This window comes from Thamnophis sirtalis, unplaced genomic scaffold, assembly GCF_051295495.1.
Source record: "Thamnophis sirtalis isolate CommonGarterSnake01/CBP01778 unplaced genomic scaffold, rThaSir2_p1.2 scaffold_6, whole genome shotgun sequence".
Taxonomy (NCBI): Eukaryota; Metazoa; Chordata; class Lepidosauria; order Squamata; family Natricidae; genus Thamnophis; species Thamnophis sirtalis.
Genome location: NW_028261386.1, coordinates 110,338,680 through 110,365,261, shown reverse-complemented (window position 1 = coordinate 110,365,261; position 26,582 = coordinate 110,338,680). Strand labels below are relative to the sequence as shown.

Genomic DNA, 26,582 nt, shown 5'->3' with positions numbered 1-26,582 from the left:
AACCTGAAATTAAGGAGAAACTTCCTAACAGTGAGAACAATTAACCAGTGGAAAAGATTGCCTTTAGAAGTTGTAGGTGTTTCATCACTGAAAGTTTTTAAGAAGAGACTGGACAGCCACTTGTTTGAAATGGTACTTGAGCAGGAGGCTAGACTAGAAGATCTCAAATGTCCTTTCTAGGCCTATTCTGATTGATTGAACTTCAAGACATCAAAGGAAAACTGCTCCAATCTGACCCTTTCCAGATAGGCTGGGATTGCAACTTTCAGAGCTGCCAGATTTCCAATGGCTGGAATTTGCTGTTTCAACACTAATGGAGAATGCCAAGTTGGCCAAGCCAGGAATACTTGAAGTTAGTAGCATTCTAGGACTGACTATGTCTATGGAGATTATCAGTCATCCAGTGATGGTTGTCCCAAAGATGCTTTTTCAAGAGGCAAGTGGACTTTCTAGTTTTTCTTTGAAGACGTTTGACTTGTCATTCAAAAAGCTTCTTCAGCTCTGGCTCCATTCCCCACCATCCAGCCAGAGCTGAAGAAACTTCTTGGATGAGAAGCCAAACGTCTTCAAAGAAAAAAACAGAAAGTCCAGTTGCCTCTTGAAAAAGCGCCTTAGCGCTGATGATGTTCTCTACGTTGGGTAATGAAACATCTGCAAGAAAGCAACCAAGCTGAAAGAGCACCAAAGGCTCCATCACTTGGGAGTTTTTGAAGGCGCCTTTAAACTACCTTCAGCCAGCCGGGACTCCAGCAGTTCTCAGTTTGGCCGCCAGTTGGCACTCGCGCCACTACCTACCTTGTAACCTCCACAAGTGAGGCCCGCGTTCCTCTTGGCCAAGACGCATTTCATCCGGAGGAAAAAGGAGCGCTCGATCTCGTACTCTGCGAGGCAAAGGAGCACAATGCGCATGTCAGGAAAGGAGGCTGCTCTCCCCCCTCCCCCAAATCGCCGCCTTCCCCGATCAACTTCCCCGAGCGTCTTACCCTGAACGAAGTGGGAATGGTAGGGCTGATGAGCGGTGAGGACAGCGGTCATCTCGTCATGATCGGCCGGGTGGATGTATTCGTAAATGCTGTTGCCGGTCAGCTCTACCTGAAAGAAAGGAAGCGGAGCCCGGGGAGAAGAGCGCTGCTGCGTGCTGTGGCAGGGCGGCCGGTTCGGACCAGTTTAGCCGCCCAGGTCCGAGGCTGGGGGAAGAGGCTTTCGACCTGGAAGACCCTGATCCACGCAATAACTGGCGCAACAGGTTCACTCAAACACTGGATTTGCACATGTTCTGGTTAGAATTTAACTTTACAGTAGTCCTCGATTTACAACAATTACAAGGGCGCTGAAAAAAGTGACTTATGGCTATTTTCCACACTTAGGGACCATTTCAGCATCCCCACGGTCAAAATCCAAATGCTTGGCAACACACTCATATTTATAACAGTTATGTGTCCTCCATCACTTGATCATCTTTTGCAAACAAAGGGGACAAGAAAGGTCAATGGCGAAGCCAGATTCGCTTAACAACTGGGTTATTAATTTAACACTTGCAGTGAATCACTTAACAACTGTGGCAAGAAAAGTCATTACATAGGGCAAAGCTCACTTAACAACATAAATTTTGGACTCAATTTTAGTTGTACATAGAGGAGCAGCTCTGTATTATGTGAACCCAGGTCTTGTGAATCAGTGGTGTGTGTGAATACAGTGAACGGCCATTAGGCTTTTGCTTGGCAACCAAGTAAGCGAATCAACATTCAACAACTTCTGGCCCACCAGGCCAGGATCTTCATCTTGTTTTGAGGGATGGTAGCATGAAGGGCCCCTCATCGTGAAGGGTCAGAGGCTACAGAAGGCTGCCCTAGGCTGAAGGCTTTGGATGGAAGCTTAAATGGGAATTTATCCCAGGGTAAGCCATTAAATTAAATGGCTAATCTTGACATTCCTCAAGGGGGGAAAGTACTCTTTCACCTAGAAGGCAAGCAGGTCAAGACAAGGCTGGGCCAAAAGACTGTTCCCACATCAGGTTTTCTATGTGGAGATAATCTGGTGAAACAAGAGGGTCACTGGTTTCTAGTCTAGTTTCACTGCAAGTCAATGGAGAAGACAGTGTGGCCAGAATAGCACCACGCTTGAGACTGCAGTTTAAGGGTGTTTAATCAAAACCAGCAAATCCCAATGCGCCCTGAAGTTTCAATTCTCTATATTTCCCTGGAATAACTACTACTGACTCCAAGGTATCTTCTAAATTGGAGCAGACTGTGAAAGAGACTACAGTTGGAAACTGAGGCATAATAATTTCGATCACCGACTGCTTTATTCAACAGAGGTCCCCCAAATGGCAGCATATCCCTATTGCCCTTCTGGCCACTGTGAGACAGCCTTACTCCGCTGGAGTCTCGCCTTCAAGCGGATTTGAAAACAGGTTCTTTATTGGGAATCAGGTTGATTCAAGGCATTCATAGAACGCAGCGTCCTAGGAAAGACTTTCAGAAGTTGCGTCCACTGAACTAAAGGGGTGGACAAAAGCTACCCTATCTCCTTAGAATACCGAATGGCCACTTTTTTAATGGGGGGTCCCTCCCAGGGATCTGCAGGTTGGCTTTCAGATTGATTTGACCACTAAATGTTCAAGACGGAGCATTTAAAAGAAAAAAAAGGAAGAACACACTGTTCAATCTAACTTTGAATGCTGCAAATAAATAAATAATCGGTTGCCTCCATTGGGGTCGATTCCTCTGGGATCATTAACGTACCTGCGATAAACCCAAGTGCACCGAGGCAGTCTCCGAGATATACATGATCTTGCCGTCAGGAGCTACCACAAAAATGAAACCGTCCAAAGTCTGAAAGAAAGGCAGAGAGCAAAGAGCGATCAATTTTCTCCGACCGGGTAAAGTCCTTCTCTTGGCTCTGTTAACAAGAAGTGGAGAACTGCAGGCTCCATTTTTGACCATTTCCTGCCTGGTGGTTTTAGTCTTTATCGCCCCCCCCCCCCCCCAAATCTGTGTGGATGTATAAAAGCTTATCCCAAAGGTGCATTTTCAAGAGGCGACTGGACTTTCTTGTTTTTCTTTCTACGTTCGTCATGTCTTGCCCCAGTAGTAGCCGGATGGCGCTAAAAATGGCAAAGGTGGAACGACTTTGGAGTGGTTAAGCCATTAATCCAGAGATCGGGAGACTGAGAGTTCTAATCCCGCCTAAGGCACAAAGCCAGTTGGGTAACCTTGAGTTAGTCACTTGCTCTCTCAGCCCTAGGAAGGAGGTTAGGGCAAAGCACTTCTGAAAACCTTGCCAAGATGATCTTTCCCGGAGCTCTCTGAGAATCGGACACGACTGAACACGGAGACCGAGCGAGCCAGCAAGAAAAAATGTAGAAACCCGCATAACAGAAATGAGCAAGGACGGTTGGGTGGCGTATAAAACACAACGAAGGACGTCCAAAGAAGAAAGGGCTCTAGGATAGCGCAAGCGACGCGCCTTCTCCTTACCAACCAAATCCTAACCACTTAGGCGGCAACTGTAGCCCTCGATTTCCGAGGAAAACGGCTGCAATGTTACGCTCTAGTCTTTAGGAGCCTGGATCTCCTGTCTGAATGGACTACGGCTGCCATCATTCCCTACCCCAGCACCATCATGCGTGGGAACGGTCGAGAACAGAGTCCAAAATATCTAGAACGCGTCAAAATGACGGTAAAAAGGTTCATGGGAGTAAGGTTTCCTCCCCTCTTTTAACAATTAAATATATACTCCACCTTTCTATCTAAGATTGTTACCCAATCAGACAATAAAAATAAAATAAAATATGCCTTAGGGCACTATATACCTCATGTAATCATGTTAATAACTAACCCTTAGTCTTGAGTTCATTTCTCAAGGGTTTCTGAAATTCTTGTATATTTCTTTCCGTGATGGTTGAAACGTAAGCACGCTTTATAAAACGCATAAAAATTATTTACACGATAGGAGTTCCGTCGAGCCGGAGCAGTTTTATCACCAGATGCTTTCCAGATGGATTAGGCTTCAGGGTTCAGAAAAGCCACAGTGGTAGGGAATGATGCAAGTTGAAGCCAACACCGTTGGAAATGTATTGCAACTTTCCCTTATACATCAGGCCACGTGAAACATTACCGGGCCGAACTGACCCCGCTTGTCTAACCTTATGAAAGCCTCCAGCTCAAGTCACTGCTCCTTCGGTGCTAAAAGTCTGTCCTTCAGGCCTTGTCCCATGTACCCTGAAGCCTGGCAGGAAAGAGCTGCCCGCTGGCACGCCGCATTCCTACCTGAAGCAGGTGGGACCCCAGTTCGCGACCAACGTTGTCCAGAGTGCTGGTTCGACTTGTGTGGCCCCAGGCCTCCCCGAGTCCTGTCGAGACAAAATGCATGAGAGAAAGAGGGAAGGAAAGGGAGTGGGAGAGGGAGGGAGAGAGAGAGGGGGAGAGAGGGAGAGAAGGAAGGAGGGAAAGGAAGTCCAAGGTTGTTCTCTGTCTTTGACGGACCCTAAACATCAAGTGTTGGACTGGCAGGGAAGGGCATCGCGAGAATGTTGTCAGCATTTTTCTAGGGACTGTATTTTACAGCTCAAAGAACAGAAAAATGGTGTAGGATCAATCCTCTGCTCCTCTCTCTCTCTTGCATCACCCTAATCCCCTTCCCATCCAATCCACACACACCAGTACTACTCGGCGCATCTTTGTGGTATTCCTCTCTCAGGACTGCCCCGAATATCTGAGGCGATCCGGAATCTTCTGCAACGGATGTGCTAATAAACGCTTTCGACTTCTAGATATCACAGGTCTCCTGGTCGTCGTAATTTATGAGGGTGTTTCTTAAATTAGCGGACCCATAATGATTGAACAGACAACTTCCGTCGTCCTCAGACAGAGCGATAGCTGGGAGCCATGGGGATTGTCGTCCTTTCCGTGCGTGGGCTTGGAAAAATAGCTTTTCCGACGAGTGTCATCCTGTTACACTACAATCTTTCCACCACCTCAATGTACAAAGGAGTAAATAGTCCCACCCAAACCGCTACTTTGAAATTGAAGCGGTTTATTTCGCTATTACTGTATCGTTTGCTCAATAAACCCAAGATCAAAGAGTAATTTCCCTCCAAAGTCTAGAATTAATATTTCAAAGAATCGAAACACAGCGGCTTGGCCATTTGAGCCCTGAAGTCTTTCCCGCTCGCTTATCTCAAACCACATCCTTGGGCCTCCCAAAATTAGGAGGGCCGAAACTGTAGCAAACAAGCCGTGGCGACCCGAAGACCCTGCAAGCACCACTGGTCCGCAGCGAAGACTTCACTTTAGACGCGAAGAAAGTCTAACCGTAATAAATCCCCAGCTTTCGTGTTCAAGCTCGGGGGAAATCGGCCTCCCAGAGGCTAATAATATTTGCGTCGATTAGTGATGGCGGAGCAATAAACAATAAGAGGCTGACAATAAGAAAAGGCACTTTTTAAAATCTTCCTCCTGTCCCGTTGATTGGGGGGGGGGGGTGTTCTCCGCTGAGTGAAGCTCCTGGGGAATTCGCGGATAGTTAAGGAAGAGGCTGGGTGTCACTACTTTCTTCTGGGGGCATCTAGTGACTTCCTAGTCTAGTGGAATCCAAACCCGAGCTTCTACCGTCGTTAGTCCCACCTTGTTCAGTTTTTATGCCCAGACAACGCCAGCCAGGATCGGCTTGGTAAACCACCCAGCCCAGTAAACGCATTGCTGATTCCTTGTTTCTAAAACTTCGAAGAGTGCCCAGCCCTGATTCCATCGTTTTTGCTTCAGATTCCAAAGCGGTGCTCTTGGATTCTAGAAAAATAATTATTCGGCTCTAACCCACCCCTACCCCGCGACAGATAAGCGGGATAGTCTTATACAATCTCTCTCTCTCTCTCTCTCTCTCTCTCTCTCTCTCTCTCTCTCTCTCCCTCCCTCCCTCCCTCTCCCTCTCTCTCTCTCTCTCCCTCCCTCCCTCCCTCCCTCTCTCTCTCACACACACACACACTTTTAGTTTTCTTTGTGAACTGCCAGAAGAAGAGGGTCACATCTCAACAAAGCTTCTGGCTCTGTTCCCACAGTTCAGCCCAACCTCCTTTCAGCGGGGTCCTTGTGTTGTGCGAACCCTACCGAATTAGCATTTGTTTGGTCTTTGCCTAGCGCCACGTAAGAATCCATGGCGATCCCCAGCCTTGCTGCTATGGTTATCAAGCTTCGTGACCTTGGAACCCCCTAAAATGGTTAATGGTTTTTGTCTGACCTCTTTCCGTGAATCAAATCGGTTATTTCACTAGAGTTACTGTGGGGCAAGACATAAAAAATACTTTTTCTTTTTTACAATTATTTTCAATCTGTGTGTGTGTGTGTGTATGTGTGTGTGTGTGTGTGTATATATATATATATATATATATATATATATATATATATATATATATATATATATATATATATATATATATATATATATATATATATATATATATATATATATATATATATGGTATGTATGTATGTATGTATGTATGTATGCATGCATGCATGCATACATAATACACACACACACACACACACAACTCAGCCAGCATCTCTAGAACCATTCCAACGTCAGGAACAAAATCCAGTCAAGAACTTTGCCTGGGCGGTGGGGGGTGGAGAGTTGGAGAGACCTTTTGGCTCACCAGGATAGCAAGTTCCCAGGCCCCTCCCCACCCAATACAACGAAATAAAGCGTTACTTTGGTGTAGTGATAAGACACCAGGCTAAAAACCAGGAGACGGTGCGTCCTAGTCAAGCTTTGACCATGGCCAGTCACTGTTCCTCAACTCAAGAAGTAAGCAATGACAGAACAGAGAAAACTGCAGGAACTTGTCAATCAATTAAAAAGAAAGAGGACCCTTTATGTGTATCAGTGGTGTATTAACCATAAAGAAGACTAAGCACGTGCTTAGGACACTAGGCCCAAAGGGGGCACCACAAAGTTGAGGGGGGAAAAACCCAATGAAGATTTGTACAAAGGGAGGGGGGCACCAGTGAGCCTTAATCCACCACTGATGTCTATACCCGTTCCCTTCTCTCTCTCTGCTTCTATCTTTCGAATAATTCACTAAATCCCCCCCCCCCCCCGCAATATCCACAGCCAGATCAGCCAGACGCCCTTCTGCGGCATCGGCCCCTTAACCTGGTCTCGTTGCTTCACCCCTATGGAGAGAGAAGGCGGGTGTGAAACAAAAAAACGGCGTTTTCTGCGGTGCCTTTTCCTGACCGATTTTAACCGAGGGACTTGGATGCAACCTAAATGTGACTGTCTCCAAAGCCACTTCATTCAACAGGACCGTTTCCCAAAGACAAAAAGGACTAACGTTACTACTAGGGGACAAGGGCAAAGGGGAAATGGCTCCGTTTCGTGAACATCGAGGGGAAGGGGGAGCTTAAAAACCAGTGGCGCCTAGGCAAAGAAGCCGGCAATCCCGCTTCGCCACGCCTCCTTTTACTGCCCCCTTCTCCAATCGGCGCCTCGCCTTCATTTTGTTGAAAGCAGCGCCACGCCGTCCGGACTTGCACACAAGATCTGTGCTTTCCCTCCTGGCCGACGTAACTCGATCTCCCTGGGGCTGGGCGAAGGCCGGGAATTCCCACCAGCTGCCACCTTCTGTTCCTCCTTCTCACCTATGTGCGACATCTCTACCGTTAGTTACTCACCATTCCACTACTCTCTCTCCTCTCATTTTTCTGAGATTCTGAAGTCTAGAATATGGGTGTTTAAAATACTGGTCTGGCGTTGTCTCGTTGTTCATATATAGGAAAGGCTGCACCTTGAAAAATATGTTGTAAGCTGCCCAGAGTCCTTGGATGGGTGGCAAACAAATTTTATACATACAGGCATGTACGCATGCATACCTACATTACTGAAACACATCAATTCTGTATATAACTTTATTCTTCACTTTGCATATCTTAAGGGTGTCAGCAAAAAAGGTTTTTTAAACAGTGTGTGAATGAAACATCACCTGTTTTTAAAAAAATATGTATTACTTATCAATTGTGTTCAGACTGTTGTAGTCACCACTTGACTTTTTTTAAATCCATGCTCTGTGAATAGTCCTGTTTCTAAATGTCAGTGGAGATTCTCAGTCATCCAGGCCAGGATTGTCCCAAAAGTGCTTTTTCAAGAGGCAACTGGACTTTCTTTAGCTTCAGAGCTCTAAAAGTTTCTTGGAGGAGAAGCGAAATGCCTTCAAAGAAAACCCAGAAAGTCCAGTTGCCTCTTGAAAAAGCAACTTTGGGACTCAATGTTTCTACTCTCTCATCCATTTCCTCTGGTACCAATGTGGGATGAATTTTCTCTGCTGTCTCTTCAGAACACCTTAGTCTGCAATCCTGTCCATCTCAATGAATTTTGATCTGAGGTTATCTTGCAGACCCACTAGCAAGTAAGTCTCAGTTTGCAATCCTGCATCAATTCTCCTGGTAATAGGTCAATGGAACTCAGTTCTAAGTAAGCATGGACAGAATTCTGCCCTTCACCTTATGATCCATGATCATTATCTAGACATCCCAATAGATGATAATCAGTTTAGGGAATAAAAGTTTTAAAATCCTGATCTGAGCTGTGCAATCAAGGCTTCTTAAATCAAGCATGCCTTTTTAAAATGGCCTCGAAATGCTGGTGTTAGAAGCCCAACAGCTTTGTTTTCGACAATTTCTGGATGATAGCAACAGCACTAGCAGACTTATATACCGCTTCATAGTGCTTTACAGCCCTCTCTAAGCGGTTTACTGAGTCAGCATATTGCTCCCACCAATCTGGGTCCTCATTTTATCGACCTCGGGAAGACTGAAGGATGAGTCAACCTTGAGCCCGGTGAGATTTGATCTGCCAAACTGCTGGCAGCCAGTTATCAGCAGAAGTAGCCTATAGTACTGCACTCTAACCACTGTGCCACCACAGCTCAGTGATGTTCCCACTGGGTTGATTCATCCTCCTTTCCCCCCCCCCACCAAAAAAACCCCTTGAAACAGCAGAAAATAGATTAAGAGCAGACCTAAAACAATGGGTACATTTTCTGACTTGACATATGCCAGACAGGAAAGCAGGATGAATCACTGAAGTACTAGATGTCCATTAGCATTTTCCATTTATCAGGCAGGGAAGGACAGGAAAGCATGACATACTGGTTGAACTATTGAACAGACCCCCCCCCCCCAGCCATAAAACATTGTAGGGTATTTGAGACACTCACTTTAGCTCAGCCTCACCTATCTCACAGGACTGGTGTGAAAAAGGCTTAAGATAGAACTAAAGGACAAGGCATGTTACTTTCATTTCCTTAGAAATAAAGCATGTGAATGTAAGAAACCAAGATTCATACTTGCCCTTAACCACAGTAGGGACATGTCTTGTTAATCTCTTTTCTGCCGACCTCATTGACTCTGCTTTTGATTCATCTCCAGCTTATAACGGAGGCAATCTGAAGTCTGAAATCTGAAGTAAGGAGTTGCTGTACTTTTAAGCTTGTACTTTCCTTCTTATCCTGACACCATTCTCCCAATGGATATGCTCTGGCCTGCTTCACCAACCACGTGTCTGTTTAGTTCCTCTTTAAATGACTGCAAGTGCCTCAATCCTCTGGAAACTGGAAACCCTCCTGGTAGAGCTGCAGGAGCATTCTGACACCCTCAAAGACACCTGCCAGTGCTTCTCTGATCTTATGCAGGCTCTTTATAAACATGAATGTAGCGCACTTTTATAAGAATGATAGGATTGCTTTGTTTTTAACAGGGATGTGGTCTCTTCCGAAAGAGCTCTCACTCTTGTGCTTCACAAAAGATCAATGTAAATTGGGAGAGATGGGTTCTGTAGCTGCATGTTGCCAGTTCTGTCTCCACTGGATTCATTACTGGAAGTTTTCCTCTTCTGCTGACAAGAGGTTTCACACAGCCATGTTCTTGTTGTGGTGTCTGAAGATACGCAAAACGCCTCTAAAAATTGTCTCCCCAACCAGCCAACTCTCTCAGGACTAGACTCATTCATATGTTGCAGGGTCTACAGTTCAGCTCTTTATGCAATGCATCACAGTTACTTACTGTATGTTGTCTTAGTCCATTCCAGCTTTGAAGGCATTGAGCATCATGTTGATAACTGGGCAAGCTAATTATAATTGTGTAAATCAGAAATGTGCATGTATGTTCTCCAGGGTTTTCCACCAGTACTTCCTGGCTTGCCAGCTACAAGATCAGAAATGAATGTATTGGTCACTCACTCCCAGCACCTCTGCTCCTTTGCAGCACTAGTCAATAGCTCAATAGCAACAACTATCGTATTTTTCAGAGTATAAGACACACCTTTTTCCCTCAAAAGAGGCTAAAAATCTGGGTGCGTCTTATACACTGAATACAGCATTTGTTTGCCTCCTGAATCCCCGGCCCTTCACCAAAATGGCCGTGCATAGCTTGTAGGAGGCTTTCAGACAGCTCTGGGCGCTGGGGAGGGTAGAAATGAGGAAAAAATGAGCCATTTTTGCACAATTTTGCCCCCTCCCCAGCCCCCAGGAGCACTCTATAAGCTTCCTAATGCCCTTTTTTATTGACAAAAAAGGGCCTGTTTTCACGAAACAGGACCGTTTTTTGCTCATTTTTGCCCCCTCCCCAGGAACACTCTACAAGCCTCCTAAAGGCTATTCATGCCATTTTTTGGGAGGAAAAATGAGCCCGTTTTCACGAAAAATAGACTGCTTTTGGGAGGTTTGCAGAGTGCAAAAACTTTTTTTTATTTGCCTCTTCAAAACCTTGGTGAGTCTTATACTCTGAAAAATACAGTAGTCAATTGATGTCTCTGGTATTCCTTTCTTGTTTATTCCTAGAGTAGAGTCCCTCTCTGCTTGGGGTCTGTCTTTTTGACCATAAGCTCAGCTCCCTTTCAGATGAGTGTTACAGACTTGCTCAGAAATAGCCAAACAGATCCAGAGAAGAGAATGTGAAGAACATAAAGCTCCTGCCCACTTCACCCATGATCTGTTTAGTTAGGAAGCTCAACAGATACCTAATCTGCCATTGTAAACGTCCCAGATTAGAGTGATTGAGAAACCCATCTATCCCTTTCTTTCATTTGACTTGCAATTGCCAGGTAAGGTCAGTCGCTAACCTCATTACTGTCACAAAATAAGAACCAGTTATAGGGAGGGCATAATTTATACAGGCATATTTTCTTCCAGTTGAAGGGCCAGGAATTAGTACTATAGTTTGAGTCAGTTATGAAGAAAAGGTCTTAGCAGTTAAGAAAGTAAGTGAATAAACCTCAAATAATGATCTGTGCTTTAATCCATACTTTCTTCACACAACACACTGTATCATAGAGGCTAGGATTACTCAGAACAGAAGGTTAAATTGTGATTAGCTGCTTGGGGTTCAGGATGTTTTCACAATTTACCGGTAACTTTTCTCTAATGTTTCAAACAGAGCTCTTCTCCAGACCTATCTAGATATTCCATTGTTTGAAAGTAGGATCTAGATGTGGGAAACTCAAGTGTGTCTGGTTTTAGATGGGTATCAGGAGATCACAAACAAGAAATGAGCAATACAGACTACTCCTACAGGTTCCATTTCTACTGGAAGATGTCTAGGGTGATTTGTAATAATGAGAAGAAGGAAAGATGCCTCTTTTCAGGGAAAATCCAATAAAATATAGATATGTTATTTGTATGTCTTCTATGTATCCAAAAATCTAGGTATGGAAGTTATTCTTATACAGATGTAGGATGTTTCAAGAACTTACTTTTATGGATTGGAAGAAATTAGTCTCACTGACTTGCATCCCATGTTGATCTAAATCACTGCTAAATAAAACATGATCAGCTGGTTCATCTATTATGCTAAGCCAAGCTGCAATAGAAAATTGCAGTCATAATGGATTAGTATGTAGAACACCTTCGGCAAAAATCAAACATACTACATTGTGGCTTAGCTAGTCATGAGGACTAGAGCTCTAAGTAGAGGAGCATTTACCCTTCTGAAAGCCAAATACAAAGTTGCCAATCTGGTCCAGGTTTCCTCAAAAGGCAATTCTCTGATTTAGCTCTATCAGAGATCCAGTGTATCTGGACTATTTCAAGTATTTGATAAAAATGACACGTCCAAAAAGCAAAAAGAAAAATAAGAAGGATGCATTTACATTTTCATTTCAAATGGAAACTCCTACTTAAAGTTACCTTGAACTCTTTCATGGAAACCAGCATATACTGTACATCTATCAAATGCAAAGAAACTAACAAATATAAGTGTCTAAGTTGGAGCTTTCTCCAACCTTGGACTTGAACCAAGTGCTTGTTTTGGTGTCCCTTTGGGCCCTGCTTCTGTCTCAGTTAGGCTTATTCATAGAGATCCTTGGAAGATGATTGATATACAGCAGGGACATACAGAAACTATATCCAGATCTCATAACTAGATCTTTAGGTGATTCTCAGCATACCCTTTTCCAAAAAGAATGACAAAACATCCTTATTTATTGCTATGGCTGAACCCATAGAGTGATTTATAACATATTTTGGCATGATGTAGTCATGGCTATAGCACAATATTGCTAATGAAGATAGGTTTTCTTTGCCACAGCCAAAGCTGTGACACTGGTTTTCAGGCACTTTTGTCTATTACAACCTGATGGGTATAATTTTGTCTTGTCGGTCTGGCAGTAACTGCTTCTTTGAGTTCTTATAAATTCAAGCCTGTGTCATATGTACCTTCTATAAGTCACTTTTTCAATTGTCTCCAATTATTTTTAAGCATTAGTGCCCTGTCCAATGATTCTTGCCTTCACATTACATGTTCAAAATATTTTAGTTTTAGCTCTAGTATTATGCTTCCAAGGAACAGTGTGGTTCGATTTCATTTTGTACTGAACAATTTGTTCTTTTTGTGGTTCACGACATTCTCAACTATTTTCTCCAGCACTGAAATCCCAAACCATAAATTTTTCTTAATTCCATCTTTATGATTCTCCAGCTTTCACCATTGTAAACATTATGATTGGGAAGACCTTGGTCTTGACAATATGTACCTTTGTTGTTACAGTGGTGTCTCTGTCCTTCAAAATATTGTCTAAAATGAACATAGTGTTTCTTTTAACTAGCAATCATCCCTGTCAAATTTTGAACATAGGAAAGTAAATATTTAGACAATATTTTGAAGGGCAGAGTCATCACAGTATCAACAAAGATGTATATTTTCAAGGCCATGATCTTCCCAATCGTAATGTTTACAATGTCAACTTATTCTCAGAGAACCGGTTTGGTCTAGTGGTTAAGGTTGGAAACCAGGAGACTGTGAGTTCTAGTCCCACCTTAAGCATGGAAACCAACTGGGTGACTTTGAGTGAGTCACTCTCTATCAGCCCATGACACAACCAGGCAATTCTTGTCACAACTAATGGATCAACAAATGTATCATCAACAAATAAGTGGACTCTGCATTATGGGGAAAATACTATCAATTAATTCTGTGCCTATTTATATTGATTGGCACTACCTAATGACTTTTTAAAAAAATATTGAAGAGTGAACCAGTCCAACCAGATAACAGAAATATTCACAAGTAACTATTGCTATAGGGCTACAGGATTATCATAATTTGATGCCCTACTAATGACTTTACAGCATCTTCTAACATTACCCAGTCATTGTTGCGGCAGTGTAAATCTGTCTTCATTACAATGATGGTAGACAATGCTGTAAGTCATTAGTAGGGATCCTGTTTTAATATGGGCAGAGTTTTAGTATCCTCATTAATACACTTTTATTCCCTTTAGGAAGTAGTACACTATCATGTACTACCACTATCATTTGTCTCAATTCTGCCTCAATAACACAGCCACTGTATGGTATGAAAATTTAATACAGGGCCGATTAAAATGTGCTGAGTTTCTTTTCCTGCTAGAATTCCCACTCCCATATGTCAGATAGGAAAACAAACCATCAATTACACTCCTTAACCCAGTGGGTGGGATGGAGCAATGGGAGTCTGCAAATTAGAGACCACTATCTTCCACCAGCAGCTCCTGTACTGTGGAAGTTTAACTGTCATTTGGAAACAAAATTTTAAAAAAATCCCCATGCCATCTTGCAAGTTGTCCAGTTGTTGGTCTCTGTAATTGCTGTTTCAAAGCAGTTCTTGGAGAATGGGATTTAGAGAGATCTATTGGTTTCACTATTGATTTTGTAATTGATGCAATATCATTCCAGGCAGCAGAGACCAAAATGGCAAAGGAGAACAATGACCACTGACCATATATGTTGGAATTAGACATGGCCAGTAAGAATTGGATACTCTTAGTCCCTAACTGTGTCATCAGGATGATCACTGCTGAAGCACCAGAAATGCTGCAAACAGTTAAGTCTCACATCAGAGAAATTGGAAATCAACACAACACAACACAGATTAGATAAATGCAAAGTTAGACTGCCTCAGCTATGGTTTGGAGTTGACACAAAACCTCATTGGTGCAGTTTGCTAATGAACAAAAACTTTGAATCATCACACCAAAGACTGGGTGATGCTAAAAATCACGGATGTAAAATAGTCAGCTCATGGGATGAGTTCACATATCATACTAAGCCATGGCTTGCTTTAGTCATAGCCTGCCAAATAACCAAAGACACACATAATGCTAACCTTTAAGCTGTGATTTGCAAATCAAAATAAATGGGCATGCCCAACAGCTCAAGCCAAAAGCAAACAAACTACATTATGGTGTGATATATGAACACCCCTTTTCTTTTGTAGCTTGACTTTAAGTCTAGATAGACTGTAATCTAGATAAGACTGTAATGCTATAATCACCCAGTACACTAAGGAATGATTTTCTTAAATGGTTTATTGACTAAACCACCTTTAGCTGGGTTCAGAGAACATGCTGAACTGTAAACAGGAAATCCACAATAAGGCCTAGTGTGTTTGAATATAATCGCTCCCTGATATTTTAGCAGGATGTGGATGATCCAGGGACTTCTATTCTACACTGCCCTGGAAGCTTTTGTCAGTTGTTGATTAATCTGAAGACAGAAATGCTCCCAAAATTGGAACTGAGTGGGCTTTCTCCTTAGGCCCCTGAAAAAGGAGAAATTGACCTCTACCTGCATAGGTTAATGAATACCCACCTGCATTTACAGGTTGAATAGCCGTCTACATTTATAGGTTAACTTTGGGGCAGAAATTAACTAGGTCACTTGTATTCTTGCAATTGGACTGTTTTTTTTTCCTACCACAGATGCCATTTTCCTTTCTACCTAATCAGGTCAAGTTAATATTTTCCAAATTGACTACATATGAGGGAAACCTCAGCTTCCCCCCACCCCTTCTTAGCTAAGAGGGAGATGGGAGTTGTAGTCCAGTATTTCTGAGAGACTTTAAGTTGAAGAAAGCTCTGGTGAACAAATGGTTTCATGTTCACAAGTGACATGTCACAAAGCCAAATAATAGGAAATAACCCCATTGCTTTCTCAGTCATTTGTTTCCCAAACTACTTGAAAATTGGGAGAGGAATTTTGCCAGAAATGCACCAATCATCTCTTTTGAATTAATTGTCTGAAAAATATTTTTGTTATTTTTAAATTCAGTTCTTCAGTCTGGCCTGAGTGAGTCTCATCTTGATGTACACATACTTAGCTGCACAATTCGTAAGGTTACTTTTTCAAGGAAGCCAAATATTGGCAGCTGAACTTATTTGGTGCCTACATCTATTATACTTGTCAACTCAGAAGTAACTCCAGTATAAAAGGATTCAGGCAAAATCAAGTATGGTTAGATCACAGCTGTTGGGAAATGATCAGCCAGACAGGAAGAAGGAATCAAGTAGGGAATTAGCTTCAAATCATTGCACAGCCACAAGGGACCCAAGACACCCCCCCCCCCAAACCACCACCACCAAGCTCCATGGAACTTTATCTAACTATTTCAAAAGGAAGGCAAGTAATCTGGGGAGATTCCTGTACTATAGGCAGCATACAATAAAGCAAATAGTTTGAACCGCACACTTGTGGATTTATTTGGTTGTGCCTAACAGCAGCCTTGTTTTATTTGGAAACAAGGTAATGGACATTTACTCTGAAGTAAATTAGCACAAATTGTAATTTCATCAGGAATGCTTGGAATAACTCCTTTTTTTAAATTGAGTTATTTTAAAAAGTGTATACATTTTTTCAAGTAATCTTATGCCACTTTCCTTCACTAGATTATGCACCACAATTTAGGAGTTTTCTTCTGAGTAGGCATGCTTTACTCATTACAAATGATGGTAAACACCATAATCTCCAAGCAAATTGAGGTGTGTGTACACATCTATGGGATAAGATTAATTCCAATATATTTACTGAGTAGTAGTATCCTAAATGAAATAAAACTTACTGTCCTGGTAGAATTCCTGGTTCCAACATCTTCTGCTCTGTTTTCATTTTTAAAATGCTTCTCAAGGATTTTTCTTAAGGATTTTTTAAAGCTTAAATACCAATGTTTTACTTTCCTTTTTACACTTGACCTACCATAGCTTTTTCTTTTTAGCAAATCCAGCAATGTCTTTTAAACGGGAGGAGCGATAAAAACTAACACAGAAATCTAAAGCTTGATCTAGAGATGGAGAAAGAAAAAGCAGAAAAAAAGAATCACTCTGGGATTTATAATCTGTAGGGGGATTTTAAAGTAGTTTTTTTTTTTTACAGGAAGCCTAATCTCTTTTAGAAAATTTCCATGCTGCGCTACATTGCATTTCTTTTTCGGTTTTTTGGGGAGTGGGGGTGTTGTTTGTTTTGTTGTCTTGCCTCGAGTCGTGATCTTTTTTTTTGTTTTTTGAAAAAAAATATCTTTTCACGCCTCGCTTCTTTTTCATATTTACATAAAGACGGGGGTGGAGGGAGAGAGCCGCTCCGGCGAAGGATGTATCTATTACGCATGTAAAGAGGCGGCTGTGGCTGCTTTTCTTCCAAAGCTTCCAGCCCCGGATTATCTTCGCGGCCTGCCTGCGGAGCCGTTGTTTCCCCCCCGAAAACGAGATTTCGATTGCGAAAACAAGACTCCAATTAGCAAGCAAATGAGGCGGAAGAGATCCACGCCGAGGGACCTTGCCCCATCGGCGGCGGCGTTGACAAGGCAGGCGGGGACCAGCAGCCACCAACAGTCCCTCCCTCCACCCTATCCTCACCCCGTGCCACCGGCGGCTGGCAAAATCAGCGCCGGCTTCTTCGCGCGGAGAGACCGAGAGGACGCTCCCGCCGGGCAAGGCTCGATCTTTCATTCTCTTAGGCCGACCGTCCTGCCGGATCAACACATTTCCACGCAAATCCTAATCTCGATTAGCTCTGAGCTCGGACTTCGCAGCGGGCCACGTGGTCCTGCGCACGCAGTCCCAGGAATGAGGGCCGAGCTATTTTAGATAGGACTCCCGCCGAATACGAGCCCCTCGCTTGTCTTTTCGCTTTCAAAAGCAATCGGTCTCGACCAGTGCAGTCTTCCTCGACCGTCCTGGGTTGTCCTTATCTTGCCCAATTGTCCCAAAGGTGTTTTTTTTTTTTCCAGGAGGCAACTGGATTGTCTTCTTTTTCTTTGAAGACGTTTCGCTTCTCATCTAAGAAGCTTCTTCAGCTCTGACTGGATGGTGGGAAATGGAGCCAGAGCTGAGGAAGCTTCTTGGATGAGAAGTGAAACGTCTTCAAAGAAAAAACAAGAAAGTCCAGTTGCCTCCTGAAAAAAGCACCGTTGGGACAACCATGATCTGGATGACTGAGACTCTCCATAGATATCATCTTTCTGATTCTGGAAAACGAATGAATGGATTCCTGTCTAACTATTGCTACAAGATTGTCAAAATATCTCTTTCTGTGGTCATTTGGTTGAGAGGTGAAGGCAGGCAACCAATTCAGAAAGAATCAGACATGGGTTTCTGAGCCCTTGCCACGGTGTAACTGTACCCTGTCCTGGGGGTCATCAGCTGGTGGAATCTCCACCCACTGAACAGGCATTGACCAGTTGCCAGCCTTGAAAATATGGGCCCCATAGGGGTTGAGGCATTGATTGGCCAGACAATGAAAATTGCCATTGGAACAATCCAATTTCTGTCTACAGTTCTTTTTATCAATATGTTGCAGGGAGGAATGGATCATATGGACTCTGCTAATGAGGAAAAACTCAGAGAAATATCTTGGTGTCTCCTGCAGGGATATTTTCAGGACATTTCACACAAGTGATTTTGCTTAACACCAAGCTGTCAGTAGTAACATCCACAAGTGAGAACTAAGATCCCCCCCCCCACAACTGTATTTTGAGTTGTCTCAATGAAAGCTGTTAGGAATCTCTAATACTAAGTGGAAAATGGAGCAAATCTTCCCCAGAGTGATCTTATGTTGGGTTATGAAGCAATAGTACCATATACAATGCCATTCTCTATGTCCATAGAATACATGTGGTAAATTTCTATAGATCATAATAAATAATGCACCCTTCCTAAAATCTTATGTCTTGGATACATTGGGGCACAACTACTACTACTACTACTACTACTACTACTACTACTACTACTACTACTACTACAAGAAATAGTTTGGTACCACCTTTTCAGAAGCTTCACAAAAGCTTAATGCCTTTTAATAACATTTTAATCTAAAAAAGTGCTACCAGAGTCATAATTTTTGATACCATAGAGTAAGATGACTTCCTTCCTACAATGCCCATTAAAAGAAACTTGATTATGGACAAGACAAAACTAAATGGAGTGGGCAAATTAGCATTTTTCAGTGTTCAGGTTTTTTTTAAAAAAATCCCACCCTCCTCAAATCAATATGCACCATTTCATTTAAAAAAGGAGGAAAGGAATGATTTTACTCAAGTCTATCCCCCCCCCCGTAGTTTACTAGAAAAATACAGGTATTTACCAGCAGAAGCAAAAATATTTCCCTAATTGTAATAGATACTTTCTACTATAAGAAAGGGTTACTATTAGTACAGAAATATACACACTATTTATTGTTGCAGAGCACATTATAATCTGGAAACATTTTTTCTTATCTTTATAAATAATTTGATGAAAAGCAAATGTGTTTGTAATATTAGAAATTGAGGGAAAAGGTGGAGAAAGAGCAATAATGAAAGCTCTTTAGGTTTAGTTTACTATTAAATAATACTTCTTCAGACACCATTCTCTTGTGGCAGGACAAAAATAAGTAACTCAAAATTTACTACTATGTCAAATTCTATAAAGTTGATATATTGTCAGAGTTGACATTTATCAACTCCAGCGTATAAAGAATAAAACTCTGGAACTGTAATTGCAGATTCTTAGTTATTCCTTTAGCAGTACTTTTATTAGTGTATTTTTGTATCTACCCAAGAGGTGATAAATTCTATGGAGCTCATTTCCATGTAAGAAGATATAGAACTGCAGCCTTAATAGTTGCTTCAGTTGTGTTGGTTGGCCTGAAGTTTCATACAAATCCAAATTAAGTCCAGTTTCCCTCTTTAAGAAGGGCTTTAATCAGATCGCAGATACCTTGCCCTGGCTGACACAACACACTAAGCCCTAATGTAATTTGTTTGGTTTGGATTCAGTGTGTGATACAAGTTGAGCAGTAGAGCTGTTGTGGTTTACTCAATAAATTGCAGCTGAACCGATGGTGGCTTAGCATGACTAAATGAAATCCTCCTGGCTTCAGTAAATAGTAGGCACAGAATACTTGGAAATGGACAGTCATTTTTCCTGCAATGTATCCACTGGCTGTCCCCACTTTTTAGCTTAGCTGTATGAGCTTAGCCCCTATAGGTCTTTATGGTTTAGGGTGTCTAAAGAAGCCAGAAAGTAAGGTTAATTGATAAAATCATGGGTAAGTACATCACAGTGAAGCATGCCTTGAGGACACCATTCTCCAATAAACTAACAGGAAAATCAGTTCTGAAGGCTTAGTAGATGTCTGACTCTACTTATCTCTCCTTCTTTCACAGGGGGCCTGGGAGAAAAACCTACTTTGAAAGAATCTAAGACCACAGTCGCAAAAGGAGTAGCCTCTATTGAACTCAGCAACTTATTTCTAGGTGAACTTGCAAAAGATGGAGTTGACCTAGAAAATAATCAGCCTTTTCCATAATTGTTCCATACAAAAATAAAAAATACTATTTGTGTTCTATTAAACACAGTGTTAAAACATAAAAAAGAAGCGGAACACCCAAGGACTTGCAGGGGTTAACATTTAAAGGATAAGTGTCAAACTTGAAGCTGGCCTGGCCAAGCCATCTCTATTACTTGGAACACTGACAATAAGCAGCTATGACCAAATTAATTTAAGGAAGGATTGGGTTTTGAGTCCTAGGTATTTGAGGCATTTTAGAGGTCAGCTCATTTTGCATTTCTGTAGTGCTTTTGCTATGTTCAACATGCTAGTGAGTCTTTCAAAAGTTGCTTCAGGAACAGCCAGCATGGAGGAAGGCTGCCTAGTCCCTAGTGTATGCAGATATATGAATTTCCCATCCTTTTCTTCCTTCAACTGGTGAGGAGGAGACTTCTCACAGACACTGAAATTACAACCAGCCAACTGATTTCAACCTAGCCTGCAGTCTTAATTCAACCAGAGATTTTCTCCACATGATGGTAGAATCTTCTGTCCCCTCTCTTGCACCTTCCTAAATGTTTGCCTTCAATTGTATTCTGCTGCATTGATTTCATCCAATCGTACTTATCTATAATCACTATAACAGATTCTTGGAGTAGTAGAATGCTATTGGTGTATCTAGTTCTTAAGAGAATTTGGTTAGCATAAAATAAAACCAAAATAGACTCTAGCCACAAAAAACTTCTAATCTAAATTATCCTGCACAGCAGTGTTTCTCAACCCCAGCAATTTCAAGATGTGTTCACTTCAACTTGAATTCCACACAACTTAAATTTGTTGAAATTGAGAAATGCTTCCATATCTCAATCTTCCCCAAGATAGTCCCCTCTGTATGTGGGGAGACTACAATTCCCAGCATTCCAAATCATCATGGTAATTGCTTTGAAACCCATCTGGAAAGAAGAAATGAAGGATGGGCCATTTTTCTTTTGAGGCCAACTACAGAATTTTGCAGAGTCAAGTATATGAGATGTGAGTTTAGCAGAAAACCCTAAGGCTGCTGAAAAGGCTGGGCACAACTGGAATTGCTATTCACCGTCATCAATCTGTCACTTCAATCAGAAATTATTCAACAAATGTTGTTGTTTTTTAAACTTCCCCTTAAGCTATAGTATTTGGGTGTTTGTATCCTGGATTTTTTTCTACACCAGTTAAAAGGTTTTAGAAGTGATCCTGGGCTGAATTCATACAACATAATATGGTTTGATTTTGGCTAGGCATATTGTGTGAATCAAGTCAATGGTGGTTTATTCAATAATTTATAGTTAAATAAGATTTGGGTTAGTGTGATGTGGAAATTCAGTCCCTTCAATGTTTAGGATAGGTTGCCAAGAAGTGATAAAGGTGATTGGAATTATCCAGTTCAGATTCTCATGCAATCCTAACGGAAACTTATCTTCCACTAGAAGGTTTTTAGTATCAAGGAAGGAGAAGAGACCCATCCTTTCTGTAAATAGAGAAGGTTTTCTCTTAGAAAAAAGAAGACAGGACAATGTTGGGCAAGCCTGATGGGGAATTGTGGCACTTCAGTGAGAAACAAACGTCCCTTATTAAATTCACTGATTGTGGCTATGCCTCCTATTGTATAACTAAAGATAATCTCCCATGCATTTAGCTGTAGCTAAAGGCTCTCACTTGATCTGATCTTTGACTTTGTGTGAATTTTGAAATAATATATTTGCTTTTCCTGCCAATCACTCAACTACTATCACAATTTTTATCCCCAAAAGATGGAATTTTCACCACCATTTCTGGTGACTTCAATTTAAGAGAGTTATAGATCAAGGGACAGCTTCACTCTTGATTCCTTTCCATGTGAGTCCACTAATCTGCTGGAGGCTTTCAACCAGCTTCACCTACTTCTAACTGAAGTAAAAATCTGCTCCTAGTGCCCGGGACAATGTTAAACAAGCTGAGGAGTCTCTGGAAGATTTTTGGTTCAGCCTTGATTGTATTTACTTAGCTGGAATGTTGCTCATAGAAGGATTCCCAGGGTAAACCATACCATGTCTCCCATTCCTGATTCACCTGGTCTTATAGAAGCAGCCAGTTCTATGTACTGATGCTTCAGTAATGAAGATTGGCAGGCTTAATGTGTTCATATATAGGTTGGAGAAATGCTAGAGTGGAAATGGCCTGATCATAGAAGCACAGAGTGGGAAGAAATCTTAGAGATCATCTAGTCCATCTCTTGCTAGTTGCAGGATCCTCTGGAGCACCTTTGATGGATGACCATCCAGCCACTGTTTAATGACTTCAAAAAAAGAGGACTCATTTTGTTTGGCAGCTGATTCCTCTGGAATGGAAACCATTCACCTGAATTACTTATATATTCAGGAAGTGATTCCTGACATTTTCTCTAGTAGTTTTAAGCCATGTTTTCTGGTCTGCTTTCTGGGACACTAGAAAATCCACTCAAGCCTTTATGTGACAACTCTTCAACTTTCTGAAGACTGTTATCATTCATAGGATGTGTTGACATTCAAGAAGGTCCACTTCACAAAGTTGTTTGTGGCATGGCAACTTTCGTTTTATGTAGGATTCAGCACCCAGTCCCACAAATGTCTTTAAAATGTATCTTCCAAATTCTTTTGTTCCAGGTTTAGTACCACTTCCTAAATCACATGTTTGGAAAGGACCTTAGAGGTCAACTAGTCTAATCTCCTGCTAAAATCAGGATCTGCTTGTTCTTCTAAAAAGAAAGTTTGAATTCTACTTTACCATTGAGATTCTTTTGTAGTTCATAAGGCATCAGTAAAGATCAGAGTGGGGCTTTCAAAGATTTAAATAAACTCACAGAAAATTGGCCTATCTTTGTCCAGGAATCCTAAAATGTTTAAAATAACCATGGGTGTGTTGATTGCAGAGGAACTGGGGAGCTTTTATTGAAGAGGCTCTTGTAGTATGCCTGAAGATTTTGGATCACATTAAGGAAAACAGACAAAAGCACTCTGTGTCTCTAAGATATTCCATCTTCCTCAGTTGAAGTTTGGAAAGACCTATTTGACACCACCTGATACTATTCACTTTTCTGAACAGGTGATAATGAAAAGGGATAGAGTTAGCTCTGGCCAGGCTCTGGAGAGGCATGCATCTTTTATCTAGCTTATTCCCCTCCAGCCAGGTGTTTCCATAGCCCACTGAGAAAACTTGACTGTTGGGCTGGAACCTTGGAAACTTTTCTTTTAAAGACCTGGTAGGCAATTGGAGGATTTCTACACCAGATTTATAGTGTGGTTCAGTCATTGCCTGGGCAATCTATCATTAATGCAGACAGGGTTTATATTACCAGGATGAGGGCTGGGTGATGCTATAAATTACTAATGAGGAAATCCTCCCTCTTGCTGACCTTTCCTCTTAATTCTTATTTGACCCACAAGGATTTCATTCTTCTCAGGTGAAGGGAGAGAAATTGGTGACTTGTTTTTGAACAAAGTGAATTGATTAAACTGGAAAACTCTAAGTGTGGCTTCCTTCCCATAAGGCCCCTAAACCCTGTCCATTTCTGATACACAGCTACAAGCATCTGGCACAAGTTCCAAAGGCTTCACCTTCAGAGGAAGCAGAGGACCTAATTCTTATCATTTGCCCATCCATGTCACTTGCTAACTCTTACAGATGGGCTTGACCTCAGCCCTCTGCATCTAGGACCAAGCCTCAAACACTCAGTGCCCCTTTATTTCCTTTCATGGGAGGGGGCTCTGTTGGTTTGGCAGGCGCATATGAGATCACAAGCACCCTCAGCAGGAGTGTCTGTCTGCCTAGGATGGTCAAAAATGGCAGTTCTGCCTATGTTTTATGTGCACACTGTTAGAGCTGCCATCTTGACTTTTTTGACCAGGCTCTGTGGGCATCTCTGGTCCTTAGAATCTCTGCTGAAGTATGGGCAGAAAAAAAATAGATGGAGGAAAAGGATCTTTTTAAACCTTAGGCGAAGCAGTCAGATCTGGACTGAAACAAAAACTAATCTCCTAAGCAAGGCTTATGCCATGCAATTGATCCTTTTGGTTGTTTACTTAAATGTGTTCTTACTCTAGTTTGAAAATAGCCTTCACATCCAAAAATCAACCTTGAAAAAGGAGGAGGGGGGATTTTAAATTAAAAAAAGCAAAGTCCCCACCACTTTGGGGGTTGCCAAAGCAAATGCCATCCTGCTCATTCCCTGTCGTGCAGTTCAGTTTCTTATCCAGTGCTCACAGCACCTGTCTGCTGTGGTAGAGAAAATCTGCCTTATTTCCCCCCAAAACGAACAATTGTAAATTATTTAAGTGATCAATTAAATCACAAAATATTTACTACAATTTTAATTGTAAATAATTAGTTAGACTCTCTAACGTTCATCTATAAAATAATTAATTTACTTTTACATATCAATAATTATACAATCATGCAGTTTGATTTTTCTTATGCAGAAATCTGATGAGCACCATGGTTTATCATGTCTGATGAAAAGAAAAACAGAAGCAGGTTGTGAAAAAGCAGCTTTCTCCAAATAAACACTGCTGTGAGTAAAATCATGGGTTGTTATTACCGGTAGAGAGCAGAATCATATTTTACCAGGGCAATGCGTAAACAGGTTTTATTGGGCTGTAAAATGCTACTCAGATTTTTCATGCAAACAGCAACAAAGGAAAAGGCATTTTTCATATTTCAGACAAACATCCATCAAGGGAAAACCAGAAGCAAAAGCATATCACCATGTAGGATTTTCACAGGACCAATGAACTGCTAACTTGATTATGAATTTTATTATAATTTTAAAAGCCCATCCAGGCAAAAGTCAGGCTCAGTCCCTACACACACACAGACACACACTTTGCAAATCAGCCTGATCTCTGTTTCCCTCTGCCATAAATTTACTTCTGTAGCAGTTATGGGAGGGCTTTCGTTCTGCACTTCACATTTCAAGTCCAGATCAAAACTGGAATTAAACAAAGGTTAGCTTAAATGAGAAAAACGTCTGTAAGAAAATAAACACGGAAACCCGAGGCTCAACCCTTTCTCCGAGCAGCAAGAAAAACAACATTCAATCACCCACGTGGGAAACGAAGGTTGCTCCCCTTTTCTTCTGCCTCTGAAAATAACCATGCCTTTAGTGGTGAAAATCTAAGCCGCTTTCATTCATTCATTCATTAATTTCAGAAAACAATTTTAAATGGCCTAATACGCTTAAGTGAGGAAAGAGAGATAAGTAAGAACTTCTTATTTGAGATTTATTTCTGAGCAGATGTGCAGTTGAAATCTGCTACCCTGGTCAGTTACTTCAGGAATCAAAGTAAGCCTACTGCAATTTTATTTCTTCTTTAAAAAAAAAACACAGTGATTTTTGCCAATGATTTTGGCAAAATCTGGACTAGCGGGGCATATTCGCATCACCGGAAGGGCACTCCAATTGCAAAAAACAAGTCAAAAACCACAAACCCAATCGCCGGGTCCCCAGACTTAAATGGGAACTCGGTGATATTCATTGAAAATCGCATGTAAAGTAGCTTCAGGAGTTGTTATTTCACCATGAATTGAGCTTTTTCTTTCTTAAACAACAACAACAAAAAAACCTCCCAGAAGCAATCATAAGAATAACTTCCTTCTTTATTCCCCAGTTTCTCTCAGCACTCCGGAGGGGAGTCAGGCTAGTGGACTCTGCGTTGCTGTTACGCCACTTTTTTTTTTATTAGACCCTGCACTGATTTTCACTTGGAGGGGGAAAAAAAAATCTGGGCTTAACGTTTGAGTCCCCAGACCGGGCGAAAAAGGAAGCGGTTCCCTATTCCTGCCTGCCCAGGCTTTTTCCTCGCCTCAGCAGCCCAACCGGGAACATCCTCCTCCTTTATTCCTCCCCTGGCTAGATTGGATCAACTCACACACCCTTGCCCGCTTTCTGCAGGTGTTCCCAGATTTGGCATCTGCTCTAGGAAAGCAAAATGTTGTCTCTTTGGAGGAATCAGCGGTCTCGGTTTTAGGGAGCGATTTGGCTTGGGCCAAATCCTACCGCGACAGGTCCAGTACCCCCCCCCCCCCGGACCGCTCCCCCCTTCCTCCTCCTGCTTGGATTCGAAAACCTTCCGGACCGCCAAAGGACATTTTTACTAGCTCTCTCTGTAGCTCTCCTCGGTGGAAGCAGCAGATCGGATGCAAAATCCAAATATTTGAAGGGCGCTTCCCCCCTCCCCCCGAAAAATAGTATTTAACTCCCCCTCCTCAGTTCAGCAGTGAAAATAAAGCCCCCCCCCCCGGTCTCTTTCCGTCTACCTCTTTCCCACGATAGCAGCCAACCGACGGCCGCTTTTTCCTTCCATCCCTCCACCTCCCATTTCCCTCGGGGTTATCACGCCAAAAAAAAAAGAGGGGGGGGTTTAACACAGACCTTTGTGCGCACTCTAGCTCACCCTTTTTCGATCTGGAGCCCTTTAAGATGCATTGGGCTCCAGCTCCCATCGTCCCCAACTGGTACATGAACCAACCTTCACGCACA

General features: G+C 42.1%; 1 protein-coding gene across 2 annotated transcripts in view; it reads right to left on the bottom strand.

Moving 5' to 3' along the window:
• SIM1 (SIM bHLH transcription factor 1) overlaps positions 1-26,582 on the bottom strand; it is a 69,153-nt gene that overhangs the window by 36,326 nt on the left and 6,245 nt on the right. For both annotated transcript variants that reach the window (XM_014051824.2, XM_014051826.2), the window contains exons 2-5: positions 4,272-4,354; positions 2,745-2,834; positions 984-1,092; positions 796-881 (exon numbers count right to left, since the gene is read on the bottom strand). In XM_014051824.2, the coding sequence (XP_013907299.2) occupies positions 796-881; positions 984-1,092; positions 2,745-2,834; positions 4,272-4,354 (368 nt within the window). The remainder of the gene's footprint in view (positions 1-795; positions 882-983; positions 1,093-2,744; positions 2,835-4,271; positions 4,355-26,582) is intronic.